The sequence below is a fragment of the Lucilia sericata genome, unplaced genomic scaffold (assembly GCF_015586225.1).
Source record: "Lucilia sericata isolate MDLA Ls3-8-SP2 unplaced genomic scaffold, ASM1558622v1 Contig000635F_arrow, whole genome shotgun sequence".
In the NCBI taxonomy this organism is placed as follows: Eukaryota; Metazoa; Arthropoda; class Insecta; order Diptera; family Calliphoridae; genus Lucilia; species Lucilia sericata.
This window is the reverse complement of record NW_023994641.1, coordinates 51,067-67,711: the sequence shown is the minus strand read 5'-3', so window position 1 is coordinate 67,711 and position 16,645 is coordinate 51,067. Positions and strand designations below refer to the sequence as shown.

Genomic DNA, 16,645 nt, shown 5'->3' with positions numbered 1-16,645 from the left:
TTTGTATAATTAAGAATTATAAAAAATATTACAATTTTAGTTAGAAAGGTTTAAAAAAAATTAAATTGCTTTAAGGTCCCCACCACCTAATTGATAATATTTTATATATTTTTTTAAAAAATTATTTAAAAAAAGGTTAAAGCAATTCAGCTGTTTCCAAAAATTCATTTCAATTTGCTTAAATAACATGAATACATTGAAAAGAGCTGAATTTAATGTTTTAAAACTTAATATGAAAATGCTGTGGCGTCTGTTTTGTCAATTGGCAAGAATTAGTTTTTTTTTTTCTTTTTCAGTTTTTAATTATTTTTGTGACTTTAGTAGGTTTAAATATGGAAATTTTTCTAACCGCAATTTAATACTTTTCTCTTCTGTAGACCGACCTTATTTGTTTGATTGTCAACTGTTTATGCCTTAATTTCTTTTTTTTTTCCGCCTGTTACTTAATTGTTGTTGTCACGCATTTTTATTTAATTTATTATATGTTTTTTTTTTTTTGCTGTTTTATTTTTCTTTTCTTTTGTTAGCATAATAAATAATTTAAGTTACTTTATTTTTACAACTTAAAGCATTTCAACAAGTTTAAGTGCTACTTTTCGCTTAGGTGCGTTCCTAAAGAACAAGACATTCATTTCCGTTTCCACTAATGCTGTCCATGAATTTGACTTAAAAATGCGTATAATGACGGCAAATTCTTCTAAGCTCTGACCCTCATTTATAATCGTAAAAAGACAACATTTTATGTTGTTTTTATATTGGATAATGAAATTTTGTTATCACATAACTAACATATATTTGCGAATATAAGACAAAGATATCAATAATCTTTCTCATATAACATAAATTATTTGAATTCATTATCCCTTGTTAGAAAAAAATATGTCAGTTACATGGTTTCAATATTTCACCAGCCATATGTAATTCTTAAAGTTAGCTGTCTACATGTTTTTTTGTTTGTTATATTTCAACTACATTTAGTCATAATTTGTGTATATGTGTATGTGTGTGTCTCTGTTGCTTAAGGGAAACATTTTTTTGTTTTGGCCAAGGTTTTTAGCCTTTAAACTTTATACTTAGTATGTTGTTACCATTAGTGGGTTTGTTGGTTACAAAAGTTTTACCTCATCATCAAACAAATACAAAAGAAATGAAAAATTATGTTGATGGTTGTTGAAACCATCATTAACTTTTTTATCTTTGGCAACATTTACATAAAAAGGTTTTTCAATTATATTTTCCACATTTTGCCCCAATTTTATGTTTTTAGAAACCAGAAAAAAATTAAGCCATATGCTTTTAAAATTTCCCAAAAAAAGTTGAGTATAAAATTTAAATCAATAAAATAAAATGAAATTTTATCAGTTACTAACAAGAGTAAATTTCTGTTTTCCCAGATATAAGTTCAATGACAGTTGTTTTGATTAACTGTCTAAATAGACAATGATAAGGGTTGTAATAAATGATATATTTTCATGGACATTTAAACAAAAGTTTAAGCCTAATTTTTCTGACAAATGATAAACGGTATCACTCTTAAATTTAAGGTAAATGAAAGATATTTAACTTTAAATTATTTGAATAAAAACTCATAATTTTTAAAAGTTTAAATAATATGTTCTGTAATCTATATAATATCTCTCATACATGGAAACATTTTAAAAATTGATGTAAATATACCAGATATCAACCGGAGTCTTATTTTTAAAATGGCATATCATTGATAAAAATAGCAATATTCTTAACAAAATTATAGTTATTTTTCTCAAATAACTCGAAATTAATATTAATCATACGCCCCGTAGACATTAAATTTTAGAACATTAAATTCTTTACGGATTAAACCAAAATGTCAGTAAATTTCTCACATAAATTTAAATTTCTAAAATTAAGGTCAAAATAAGATCTTCTAGAAAAAAGTTTGCTAAATTATTTCGAATTTTGTACAATATAATTATTACAGCATTTTCACCTTAAGTTTTGAGTGACGTATATTTTTCCAGTTTGACTAAGAAAAATTATTATGACAAAGAAAATTTCTACAAAATGTTTTAATAGCTAAACTTAAACTAATCGAAAGTTATTATAGAAAAACGCATAAAAATTTTTATTAAATCTACAAACTGCTCATATTTATAAATTTGAATAAAATAAAATTTTAAAAACTAAACTTCAAATATCAATTCAAGAAAAGATTTGTTTTAAATACATATATATTTATTTTATTTTATTAAATATATGTTATATTTTTGTTTAATTATTTGAGTCAATTGGCACTTGTGTTAGAAATTATTTGTAAAACTAAATTTCTCTCAGTGTATAAGTAGCATTAAAAAGCAAAGCAAAATTGTTAAACAAAGCAAGAAAAAGCAAACTAAATCAAATAAGAGATAGAGAGAGAGAGAAAGAGAACGTAAAGAAAAATTAAGTTTTATTTAAGACCAGTGTAAAAACTAGAGCATTATTTTAAAACCCATATGAGAGATAGGGAGGCATTAAGAGAACTGTAAGCTGGAAGTTTGTCTCATTTAATTCTTATCTAGCGGTTCCTGCCGCTTCTAATATTTTTACATCTTCTGGGAGTTTAAGTAATTTTACCATTCTCTAGGTCTAGGTTCAGCATCGGTGCGGTAGGATGAAGTACGTCTTGTCTCAACATATTCACTTTGCGTTTGTGCTACCATACGTCCGGCACGGGGTGGTGGTGGTGGAGCTGGCACTCCGCGTGGTTGGAAGGTGGTCTAAAGTTATATAGAACTCTTAAATTACTGCTAAAGTTATATTATCCCCTACACTTACCAATTTTTGTGATCTTCTTGGTGTTGGAGTTCCCTCTGGTGATGACATATCTTCTGGTGCTGCCCAGTGTTCGGTGAATTCACTGTTTGATCGAGCCAACGAAGGATGACTTACAGATCTGTGGAATGAACGTCTTTCGGACATATCATCGTCATCATATTGCATGGGATAATATGAACTAGCATTGGACATATTGTCTAATCTACCAAAGTCTACGGTCACCTCAGACATGGAACGGAAATCATTGTGATCGGTGTGGTAAGAAGTGCGTGAAGATCTTCTGGAACGTTGTGTATTAAAGGCATTAGGATTGATGGGCATTGAAGGATCCATGCGTATGGTACGTACACTAGAACCACCATCACTATCATATTCATAGAGAGTAGGTAGAGAGCTACGTCTGGAACGTGTATCCCAAGGTTGGGTCTTCTTGCCGCGCTTAGGAGCTCTGAGCTCAACATCCCCTTCATCATCTGAGGGAGGAGCCAAAATACGTATGATAACATCCCAAGCTTGAGGTTCAAATATACGCTCATATCTAGTATCCGAACGTATACGTTCGAAATCTTCCTTAACCACAGCCTCGGTTAACATGGTACGCAATGAGGATTCAGTGGTAATAATTTCCTTCCATTTGGTTTTGTCATCATAGCTAAGATAGCGTGTCAAAGGATGTACACTTGAGTGCACAGAACTAGCATCATCAGCTTCTGACATTTCTGGTTCTTCTAAGATTCTTATCAATACATCCCAGTTGGGTACAGCCTTATCGGCTGGTGGTATTTCAATGGGTTTCATATTACCCACCAATTGAGGGCTGGTCAATTGCTGTTTATTATCATAGATCTGTTGTGGTAGTTCGGTGTGTTTCATGGGAGGCAATGACAACTCAGATCTTTCCATTTTGGGAGTCAAAGTTAGACCAGAAACGCTAGAAATATCTGAGAAATTCTCCCATTGTTGCTGTTCACGTTCGGTGGGATAATTGCGTATCTTAACATCCCAAGTTGGATCGGGTATGGGTGGTGGCAGTGGCTTAGCTTTAGCCTTATATTCAGTAATCTTACGTTTATGAGACTCAATATCTTCAATAGTCTTCTTCTCAGTAATGGTACGCAAATAAACATCATCCACAGTGTGAGAGGTTATCTGAGGTTTCTTAATGACAATTGGTGGTTCTGGTGGTATATATTCCGTTTCGACAAAGTGTGATGTATCAACCATTTCAGCCACCGAATGCAAATCAGGAGCACGAGAAGTTACATCGGTAATTTCACTCAAAGCAGGACCATCTGTGTAATCAGACCAGGTTTCAGGACGACCATCAACCACTTCATGATGCGTACGAGTATAGACGGAGAACACAGGTTGTGGTGGTGGTGGCACTGTAATTTCAGAATGTTGGGGTGCAGAGTGTATATCGGGTGTGTAGACAAATTGGGTGTGTACAGTTTCCTCTTGATCTGGCAGTGATTCCATTGTAACAATACTTTCACGGTCTTCGTGAGTTTCCATAATTGTAGAGAGATTATTGCGATCGGGACGTAGTGTAGCCACACTTTCGGTATCCGAAGTTTGTGGTGAAGGTGGTGGGGGTGGTGATTTCTTAACACGTACTTGAACATCGAATTTCGGCGATGAGGTTTCTTTGATGGCAATGGGATGACGAGGTATGGCAGTAGCCACCGCATTGGCAGCTTGTACCTCTTGTGTATGACCATAATGATCGCTATAAATGCTTGAAGTCTCTTGGACAAAAGCACGATTTTCGAAACTTCCAGCTGAGCTGAAAGGCAGGGATCTAGAAGAAGGAAATATTGTTAAACATATATAACAAAAAATTAAGTTTCATATCTCAACTTACCTCGTATCGATTTCTTCAATTTCCGAATGCGATTCGCTGGGATAGTCGGAAGGTATCAAAGCACCCTCACTACCCGACGAACTATGAACCGTATTTAAGGGGGCATGGGCTCTAGGTATTTTAACACCTTCAAAGTCTCCAATACCACCCAAACTACTGCCACTGAGTTTAGTAATTTCTGAACCACTTCCCATTGACATAGGAAGACGACGAACCACTGGTATAGGACGGCTACGCAAGCAATAATATGAAACGGCCAAACCCAACAACAATAAAGTCAAGAACATAATAGCACAAATAATCATAAGGATTTGAATACCCTTCAAAGGCGGTTGGACCACAGTACCAGCAGCAATGGGATTTAAGCTTTAAACGATAAAGAACAATAAATTTATTTATTTTATTAACAATTATAACTGTAATTGAGAACATACATGGGAGCTGGTAAGGCAGGTGGCAGTGATGGTATTGGTGGGGGATAACGACATACTATTGTTATAATCTCATCACCATCCATTTCCAAATTGGCATGAAAACGTACAATAATATTATTGGTAAAAACACGTGTTGGATTCTAGGTTAATTGTAAAATATACAAATTAATTATTATTACATTTGAATGCATATTAAAGCAATTATTTTCCATTTTAATACCTGCAGAGTGCCACATCCTTTCAATGGCAATTCCAATCTGTACGTTAATGCACCTTTACCATTAACACGACAAGCACTGCTACGATCGTAATCAGCTTGTATAATACCATGAAAGGGTTCATTAAATTTCATATCAACCTATTGGTGTGCAAGTAATTAATTTAATTTAATTGTAATTAATATTTTATAATATTAAAAGTTATTTGAAGGAGGAGTAGTTGGAAAAACAAACCTGCATAGAACCGGCCGCACAATTAAGGGCTGCTTTTGTACGATTTAAAAATATCAAAGGACTAATATCGTCTAGTTTGGTAACCTGTGAATAGAATAAGGAAAATATATATATAAATTATTTCTTAAATTTGGAATTAAATTTAGAGGATAAAGAAGAATATGGTATACTGTGACTTTAAAATTTCTATATCAAAACTTAATCAAGATCTAGGGGAAAATTTCTTCTGCAGGCATGTCTTTGCTTCCGTGTCAATAACCTTAAAGTCTGCAGTATAGATCATATTAGTATTAACTTCTCCACATCAATACAAAATGTTACATGCATTCATTTGACGTTTCCATTTGTACCACAACTCTCATATTATTTGATAATATTGAAAATATTAACACTCAAGTGTGGCCATAAAAAGTTCCCACATTTTAATGTAAATATTTACTTAAAAACTCGTAAAAACGTTAATGTAAAAAACATACCAACTGTCATAAATATTTGCATATTTTTCCTTGGAAAAAATTGTTGGCAAGACCACACACTTCATAAACTTCACAAAATGTGGAAGAAGAAACAAAATCGCAATAGTCAGTCTATAGTCCAATATTTATTATTTTGTCATTTCCTAAACAAGTAATTTTTGCTTAAAATTTCCGGCTTTAGATATATAATTTACATTTTGAACAAAATACAATTTTTTGGCAAACCAATATATTTACATATGTGTCATACACATACATAGATACATATTAGATGCAGTAAATTTTTTGTAAATTTTAGCGTATATTGGCATGAAACCCTAGAAACTAAGAGTAGTCATAATTTTTTTTTAGCAACAACTATGTATGTATTTTTATTAGCTATACGCAGTGAAAGCCAAATATATTTTGAATGTTGACAATTGTAGTTTAACTCTACTACAAACAAAAATCACACAAATACCCATATTGCAAAAATTCCAAAAACAACAAAAATTGTTATTGGTAAAATTCAAATGTTATGTTTAATTTGTTGTTGCAGACCTGTGGGAAAATCAACAACAAAAATATTGTTGGTCATATCAATCCTTTACATGCATTCACACTTTTATACTACAATACATACATTATTTACATACATATTTATTTACGTATGTATGTAAAGACACGTCTACATTCAAGTGTTTATACATACATATATTGGAAATTAATGAATGAATGTCTGTTTACTAGAGGAAATTTTACAGAGATAGATATTTTCTGGTTTAAATAGTGATAGGGTATTGTGTATTGATCGTAATCGACTTGACGATGAGCTAAACATTGTTAAGAAATATTATATAAAGAAAGTGTTGTTTCTCCCTTTATCTAAGAATACAGAGCTTTTAAATATCTTATATAATCTAAGACTCTTATAGAAAAGTATTGAGAATTCAGAAAAGTATTGAGAATTCAGTGTCCAGGGTGGTTTTTGTGTTTCATGGGACAATGCGGATCTTACATTTTGGATGTCGAAATTAGACCAAAAACTCTAGAAATATCTGGGAAATTCTCCCAATGTTGCTGTTCACAGTCGATGGGATAATTGCATATATTAACATTAAAAGTTGGATCGGCTATGGGCTGCCAAGTTTTAGCTTTATTCTCATATTCATTAATTCTACGTGTCTGGGTCTTTCTCTGAGAATGGGTGTTTCTTGTATTTAGCATTCGGTTTCAACAAAGTGTGAAGTATCAGCCATTTCGACCGAAAGCAAACTAGGACCATCTCTTATAGATGTACAATTTTTTTTTCTGTATTATTGATAAATGTTCCATAGAAAAGAGAATTTTTCGAAAATGTTCTATGGAAAATATGACTTTTAGAAAAAACAGCTTTAAATGATAATTTGACTAACATTTCCTATAAAAAAGTTGAATTATTTGAAATTTCTTTAAAATAGAATTTTTTGAAAATTTTCTATAAAATAAGAACTTTTTAAAACTTTTCTATAAAAGGAGAAGATTTTTTAAATTTTTTTTATAAAAAAGAAAATTTTTCGAAAATATTCTATAAAAAAGAGATTTTTTTTGAAAAGTTTCTATGAAGAAAATAATTTTTCGATAATTTTCTACATGAGAATATTTTGAAAATTTTCAAATAAAGAGAATTTTTCGATTTTTTTCTACAGAAATGATAATTTTTCGAATATTTTCTATAGAAAAAAGTGTTTTTTGAATATATTGTAAAGAAAAAAAAAAATTTCAAAAATTTTCTATAAAGAAGGGGACTTTTCGAAAATATTCTTTAAAAATAGAAATTTTAGAAAATATTCTATAAAAAAATTTTTTTTCGACAATTAAAATCTATTGATAATGTTATGTAAAAAAGAAATTTGTGGTACTAAAATCTGTTCTATTTCTCAACCATTATTGGGATCTATTTTGTCGTAGTTCCATTCTCCTTAGAAGTTTACCACAAAAAAAATATTATTGGAATTTCTTACCCTAATTTGTTGTCAGTTTCCCAGCAAAAACTCGGTAATGGGTTGTACTTCCATAACCTCTTACTTTTCAATGACTACTATTTACCGTCTGCATTACATAGAAGTACTCTAGTAATGACTTTCTTCTGTTCTGATATAGAAGTACTTTATTTTCGGCTTTGTTATTTTGTTTGCACATTTTACTTAATTGCCGAAGTCCGAAGTCCCTGGTTCGTATTCTAGCTGGCTCTTTTTATTATTAAAAAACAAAACAACTTACTCAACAACTGTTTTGTAAGAGAAATTGTAAGTACTTCTTTAACTCTCTATTTGTAAGCGAGCGTGGAAGTACTTGCCTCCAATGACATCACCGTGTTAAAATAATTACTTAAAATACTAATGAAGAAGTAGTGAAAAGAGGTTTTAGTAGCTTTTTAACTCATTACTTCTTAATGTAAGTTTTTCCTGGGTTGTTTTGCTCTAAAGTTAAAGCATTTTGGTGAAAATCTATAACCTTAAATGCAACATCTGGATTATGCATTTGAATTTAATATAACCTTGATAATTTAGCAGAATAAAATTGAATTAAAATTATAAGATTTGCATCATTATCATTTAAAGTGCATAAAAGTCATCAAGTTTAAATTAAATAAATACTTAACAAGCTTTTCAACTAATTAATATTTGTTTAGTTTAACTTAACGACAACAATTAAACAAAAAAACTCGTTTTCTAATTAATTGAGATTTTAAACACTACAGCTAAATGTCCATCAAGCGCTCAATTACAAAAGAAGAAACAAGTAATTAAAAAAATTATACAATAAGAAAACGTTAAATAAATTTTAAATGTTCTTTAATAAATTTCCAGTCTCAATACACAGGATGTAGGGCGCATAACATATAAATTAAACTTTAAGTGTAGTGCCAATATTAAGCTGTTTATAATTTTTTTTTTTTTTTTGTTTTTTTTCTCCTTTTTGCTGAAATCAATGTATGAATACCAAATACATATTTAAAAATGGTAGAAAAACATTCGAAAAATTGAAATGTATGTTTAAGAAACGTGTTTGGTATGCAAATTTAAGTTAAAGTTAAAACAGTAAGAAAAAAAACATACACAATCTATACAGATGTGTTTTTCTGCCAAAAGGCTTATTTACCATGTAAATGGGTGGGAGTGTAGTGTGTAAAATGAAATTCCAGAAATCAATGTTAGAATTTAATTTATGCATTTTTTTTTACCTTTTATTCAGACTTACTTAAGTTGAAGAACTAAGAAGATACAACTTAAAAAAAAATAAACAAAAAATTCTTTGAAAATATTATTAAAGAGTAATACGTTTTGAGTAAAAAACAAACACTTCAATTTTATACTTTAACATTACCAAAAGACATTGAAAAGTCTTTATTGTATTACCTCTTTGCCACAATTACTACTCTCAATTCATTTGGTTTATTAAATAGCGACGAAGACTAGCAAATACAATTTTACTTATTTTGTAATTTAGTATTACAGTCATTTATTTTAATTAGCATCACACTACTAAAATATGCTCCAGTTTATAACGATTGTAATATTTTGTGGATGCTTCGGCAAGGAAGGAGTAAGAGTAATAGATTTATTCAATGAATGAAAAAATCGCGCAATGTAACATTCTGTTGGGAAACAAAACTACTAGATATAATGTACAATGAGAGTATAATGACTTACATAATAGATACTACTGCTGATATTTTCATTTATTAACTGAAAAATATACAGTTAAGGGAAAAAGTTTACGGACACAAAATAGAATTAGAAAAATATTTGAAACAAGAATTATTCAATTCTGTTAGAAGAGTTTTCTGATTTTTTTTTTAATAAAAAAGGAATTGTTTGGAAATATATTTCGAATATTTTATATTAAAAGAGAATTTTTCGAAAATTTTCTAGGAAAAATAGAATTTTTCGAAAATTTTCTATAAAAGAGATTTTTCGAAAATTTTCTATAAAAGAGATTTTTCGAAAATTTTCTATAAAAGAGATTTTTTGAAAATTTTCTATAAGAAAGAGAATTTTCTCGAAAATTTTCTATAAGAAAGAGAATTTTCTCAAAAATTTCCTATAAGAAAGAGAATTTTCTCAAAAATTTCCTATAAGAAAGAGAATTTTCTCGAAAATTTCCTATAAGAAAGAGAATTTTCTCGAAAATTTTCTATGGGAAAGAGAATTTTCTCGAAAATTTCCTATAAGAAAGAGAATTTTCTCGAAAATTTCCTATAAGAAAGAGAATTTTCTCGAAAATTTTCTATAAGAAAAATAATTTTGTCGAAAGCTTTCTATAAAAATAGAGAATTTATCAAAAATTTTCTATAAGAAAAGAGAATTTTTCAAAAATTTTCTATAAAAGAGATTTTTCAAAAATTTTTTATAAAAAGAGAATTTTTCGAAAATTTTCTATAAAAAGAGAATTTTTCGAAAATTTTCTATAAAAAGAGAATTTTTCGAAAATTTTCTATAAAAAAGAGAATTTTTCGAAAATTTTCTATAAAAAAGAGAATTTTTCGAAAATTTTCTATAAAAAAGAGAATTTTTCGAAAATTTTCTATAAAAAAGAGAATTTTTCGAAAATTTTCTATAAAAAAGAGAATTTTTCGAAAATTTTCTATAAAAAAGAGAATTTTTCGAAAATTTTCTATAAAAAAGAGAATTTTCTCGAAAATTTTCTATAAAAAAGAGAATTTTCTCGAAAATTTTCTATAAGAAAGAGAATTTTCTATAAGAAAGAGAATTTTCTCGAAAATTTTCTATAAGAAAGAGAATTTTCTCGAAAATTTTCTATAAGAAAGAGAATTTTCTCGAAAATTTTCTATAAGAAAGAGAATTTTCTCGAAAATTTTCTATAAGAAAGAGAATTTTCTCGAAAATTTTCTATAAGAAAGAGAATTTTCTCGAAAATTTTCTATAAGAAAGAGAATTTTCTCGAAAATTTTCTATAAGAAAGAGAATTTTCTCGAAAATTTTCTATAAGAAAGAGAATTTTTCGAAAATTTTCTATAAAAAGAGAATTTTTCAAAAATTTTCTATAAAAAGAAAATTTTTAAAAAATTTTCTGTAAAAAGAGAATTTTTCGAAAATTTTCTATAAAAAGAGAATTTTTCGAAAATTTTCTATAAAAAGAGAATTTTTCGAAAATTTTCTATAAAAAGAGAATTTTTCGAAAAATTTCTATGAAAAGAGAATTTTTCGAAAATTTTCTATCAAAAGAGAATTTTTTTAAATTCTATAATTTTGTAGAAAAATGTATTGACCTAAAACGAAAAATTTTCAGAAATTTTCTTAAGTTTGCTTTTTTCTAGTCCCACTGCAACTTTAACTATTGTTCGCTGTTTCTCCCGCTATTTTTTAAATTTGTAACAATATGCAGAGTTTTCCTCATAATGAAAACACTGACAAGTGCAAGGCAGAGTCATTCAGTTTGTACCTCAGCTGTTTGCCAGCGACAGTTATGTTGTATTTCTACGATATGTATGTTGTTTTGTAATTACTTAACATTTCAGTATTGCGGGAATTATAATTACATGCTTAAATTAAAGTGATGGGATTTTATAGGGAATTTTAATTCAGTTTCTTTATTCTTTCTTTCATTCATACCCGCTTTTTCTTGGTAAGCATATGAATTATTTTTAAATTTGATAGAAAAAATACAATTAAAAGTACTTTGGCTTGTTTTTGATTTGGAAAATACCACTTTTACAGGTATTTGCTATTCTAAGTACTGTTAAATTTCTTAGTATAGCATGTACCTAGAATTTTTAAGGAGCAGCAATTACAATTGATTTTCTTTTCATTAGACAATGTAATTAATTGTGTTTTGCATATTAAATTAATGTAATATATAATTTAAAATTATTTGCGTAATTGTAAGCATTAAATAAAATATTTTTATTTTTCAAATATTTCTCTAATATAAATTTAAGATTTATCTTTTTTTATATTCCCTCATTTAAGGTTAACAAATTAAAAATATTTTACTTAACTGTTTATTTGAATAAATTAGTGTGTTGAAATATTCAAATTTCACAAAGTTCCTTTAAGCTGTTTTTAAAGCAGAGTAAGATTTAATCTTTTGAATTTTGATTAACATAAATAACATAATAATATTAATCTGCATAATTTCTGGAATTGGAAATTTTGAGAAAATGTTTTAACATATTTGTTTTGAGTACAGGTGGTTTTACTGTGGCATTGCAAAGACTTCAGAAAGAAGAAATGCAAATACTTCAGTTCGAATTTTGTATTTTGATACTGAAGGGGTGAAAACCCTCAACATAGATTATGAAAATACATTTTAAATGAAATTCAGTTTTTGGAAAAATTTTAAAGAAAATGTTCGAAAAATTCTGTTTTTATAAAAAATTTTCAAAAAATACTGTTTTTAAAGAAAATGTTAAAATTTCAATTTATAGAAAATTTTCGAAAAAAATTTATTTTTTTGTAGAAAATTTTAAAAAAATTCTCTTTTTATAGAAAATTTTCGAAAAGTTCTTTTTTATAGAATTTAGAAAAGTTATTTTTATAGAAAAAAATCTTATAGAATAATTTTAAAAAATTTACTTTTTTCGAAAATTCCTTTTTTTATAGAAAATTTTCAAAAAATTTTCTTTTATGGAAATTTTCGAAAAATTCTCATTTTATCGAAAATTTTCGAAGAATTCTCTTTTTGTAGAAATTTTTTTGAAGAATTCTCTTTTTATAGAAAATTTTCGAAGAATTCTCTTTTTATAGAAAATTTTCGAAAAATTCTCATTTTATAGAAAATTTCCGAAGAATTCTCTTCTTATAGAATATTTTCGAAAACTTCTTTTTTATAGAATTTCGAAAAGTTCTTTTTACAGAAAAAAATTCTTATAGAAAAATTTTTAAAAATTCTCTTTTATTCTTTTTTTCGAAAATTTTCTTTTTTATAGAAAATTTTCAAAAATTCTCTTTTATGGAAATTTTCGAAAAATTCAGATTTTATAGAAAATTTCCGAAGAATTCTCTTTTTATAGAAAATTTTCGAAGAATTCTCATTTTATAGAAAATTTTCCAAGAATTCTCTTCTTTTATAGAAATTTTTGGAATAAAATATCTTATTTTTTGGAGAATTTTCAAAAAAAAAAAATCATCTATTATAGAAATTTTAATTTTCTTTTTTATACAAATATTTTTAAAAAACTCTTCTTTAATAGAACATTTTTGAAAAATTCTCTTTTAATAGAAAATTTTCGAAAAATCCTCTTCTTATAGAAAATCTTCGAAAAATTCTCTTTTTATAGAAAATTTTCGAGAAATTCTCTTCTTTTATATAATTTTTTCGAAAAAAATGTCTTCTTTAATACATTTTTTTAAACTCACTCCTTTTATAGACAATTTTTTAAAAATCTTTTCTTTTATAGAAAATTTTTGAGAAATTCTCTTCTTTTATAAAAACTTTTTGAAAAATAATCTTTTCATGTAGAAATTTTTTTAAAAATTGTCTTTTTATAGAAAATATTCGAATAATTCTCTTTTCATAGAAGGTCTTCGAAAAAATCGCTTCTTTATAAAAAAAGTTATTGAAAAGTTCTCTTTTTTATAGAAAATTTTCTTTTTTATAGACATTTTTTTTGAAAAATTATCTTTTTAATAGAAAATTTTTGAAAAATTTTTTTGAAACATTCTCTTTTTTATAGAAAAATTTTCGAAAATTTTAATTTTTTTTTTTTATAGAAAATCTTTGTAAAAGTATCATGTTATAAAAAATTATCAAAAAATTCCCTGTGAGTTGATCATAATGAACAGAGGAACATTGGCTCAGAGTCGATTTTTATAATGACTGTCGCAATTATTTAAAGAGGACACATATCACACTTTCGTATTTATTTCTAAGCAAAATCAAAATTTTTAACAATATTCCAAAATTTAATTATTTTTTATTAAATTTTTGCAAATCTTTATTAAAAATAACCAGTCATAAAAATTATATTCTTGTACAACCAGTTACAATCTACTCCCCCACACAAGTAGTCATACCTATAAAGTTAATTGTACAAAACCGATAAAATAAAAACAAAAAAATATTTTAACATCAGTTCTTTCTAATCAAAGACATTAATACGTCCACGTACATGCTCCGTTTGAAATGAGACATAAAAAAATTCAAACTGCACATATGAAAAAATAAATAAAAAAAATATTACATTTGAAAACAACATAAAAAAAATCTCGGTAATAAAATTTTATTTTTTAATAAAATTATTATAATACACGAATTGTTTTGTGGCCAAATGTCTCTACGTAAGAGAATGTGAGAATGGAAAAATATTATAATAAATTCTTTAGAACGTTTGTCTGTTGCTTTTCTTGATGTGAGTTGTTTTTTGCATATGATTTTATAGCCTGTCTATGAACTTTATGGACGTGTAGACAAGGAGAAAAAAGTCGAGAAAAACAAATTATAGGCTTGGCTAAAAGTACTATTTTATATGCAATACAATATCAATTTAGACATTTTTATACAAAAAAATGCATGCAAATGAAAATATGCATAATATTTTTGTTACAGAAAAAGAAAATTTTAAACTAAATCTGAAAATTTTCTATTAAAAGTGATGTTTTCTTTCAAAAAATTTGCTATAAAAAGAGAATTTTTTAAATCAATAGAAAATTCTTTGAAACCTATAAAAAGAAATTTTCCAAAAATTTCGATTGCAAAGAAATTTTTCTATAAAAAACCAACAATTTTAATTTTTTTTTCAGTGTATTCCTATTTAAAATCTAACATAAATTTGAATATGCCACCATTGAATGTGGTGACATACGAGAAATTATGGTTAAAAAAACAGAAATGATATTTGCAACCAACTAAACAATCCACATCCAACCGAGACATCATACGAGTCAAATGAAACAAAAACTGAAATAAACCTGGCAATACGATGATGTACACTTTAGTCATTCAGTCAGGACAACAAACAGTAACAACAGATTTATACGATTGCTAACATAATGTTGCTGTAGTAGTTGATGTTGTTGCAGTTGTTGTTGTGATAAATTTCCATAGAAACTGACAACATGTCATGTTAGATGTTAGAATATGAAAATATGATCAAACTCAATTTTACATTGTTTTATGTCTAGGCAGATAAATACTTAGATGATTTTGTTGTTATTGTTCTTTTGTTCTATCTCTCTTACCTTTCCATCGAGCGTGGCTTCCTCGGGTAAACCATTTGTTGTATAGTTTCCACTATCACCATGTTGCACATAATTCGATTGTGCTGTTACATTAACAAATTGTAGACAACTCATGACTAGTAGAGCCGCTAACGGCAACAGTTTTATTGAATATTTTTCGTTCATTTTGTTTTTCTATTTGTGGGGATCTCTGTGTATAGAATTTTCCTTGATACTTCAGCTGGATTGGGTTTATTTTGGGTGGAATTTCAAATAGTTCTTTTGTTTCTGTTTTCTTTTTGGAAAGAGGGTTTTATTGTTCCTGGTAGTCGTGCCTTTTTTGTGAATGAATTTGTTCAATGTTGTTGACTTAATTATAATTATTTGAAAATTATGGTTATTTCAACATCTGAAACGAAAAAAAAGAGAGGGAGAAAAATAGTAATTAGTTGATATGTTTTTGTTAAGTGTAAATATTTTGAATATTTTGTTATAATAAAAGTTTGCTTAACTAATTGATTGTATTGTGGTATTTGATTTAAAGCAACAAAGGAAATGAGTTTAAATTAATTATTTTATAAAAATACTTTCTAATAAGTCAAAATATAGAAAAATTATCTTTTTAGAGAAAATTTTCAAAAATTATTTTTTATAGAAATTTTTCGAAAAATTCTCTTTTTTAAAGAAACATTTTTAAAATTTCTCTTCTTTTACAGAATATATTTAAAAATCCTCTTCTTTTATAGAATTTTTTTTTTTAATTAAATTTTTATAGAAAATATTCGAATAATTCTCTTTTTATAGAAAATTTTCGAGTAAATTCTCCTTTTTTATAAAAGCTTTTTGAAAAAAAATTTCCTGAAAATTTTCTTTTTTATAGAAAATTTTCGAGAAAATTCTCTTTTTTATAGAAAATTTTCGAGAAAATTCTCTTTTTTATAGAAAATTTTCGAGAAAATTCTCTTTTTTATAGAAAATTTTCGAGAAATTCTCTTTTTTAAAGAAAATTTTCGAGAAATTCTCTTTTTTAAAGAAAATTTTCGAGAAATTCTCTTTTTTAAAGAAAATTTTCGAGAAATTCTCTTTTTATAGCAAAATTTCAAAAAAATTTTCTTATTATAGAAAATTTTCTAGAAAATTCTCTTTTTATAGGAAATTTTCAAGAAAATTCTCTTTTAATAGAAAATTTTCGAGAAAAGAATATTCTCTTCTTATAGAAAATTTTCGAGCAAAGAATATTCTCTTTTTATAGAAAGTTTTCGAGAAAATTCTCTTTTTATAGGAAATTTTCAAGAAAATTCTCTTTTAATTGAAAATTTTCGAGAAAAGAATATTCTCTTCTTATAGGAAATTTTCGAGAAAAGAACATTCTCTTTTGATATATAATTTTCGAGAAAAGAAGATTATCTTTTTATAGAAAATGTTCGAGAAAGAACATTCTGTTTTTAGAGAAAATTTTTGAGAATAGAACATTCTCTTT

General features: G+C 26.9%; 1 protein-coding gene across 1 annotated transcript; it reads right to left on the bottom strand.

Annotated features, from left to right (window-relative positions):
* Positions 1 to 296: 296 nt before the first annotated feature.
* Positions 297 to 15,574, bottom strand: LOC119606919. Its single transcript, XM_037960586.1, has 7 exons — positions 15,187 to 15,574; positions 5,547 to 5,630; positions 5,315 to 5,452; positions 5,095 to 5,234; positions 4,661 to 5,026; positions 2,797 to 4,597; positions 297 to 2,738 (listed from the first exon to the last, which is right to left on the bottom strand). Exons 1-7 carry the CDS (start codon positions 15,349 to 15,351, stop codon positions 2,592 to 2,594), a joined length of 2,841 nt encoding a protein of 946 aa, XP_037816514.1. The 5' UTR covers positions 15,352 to 15,574; the 3' UTR covers positions 297 to 2,591.
* Positions 15,575 to 16,645: the final 1,071 nt, after the last annotated feature.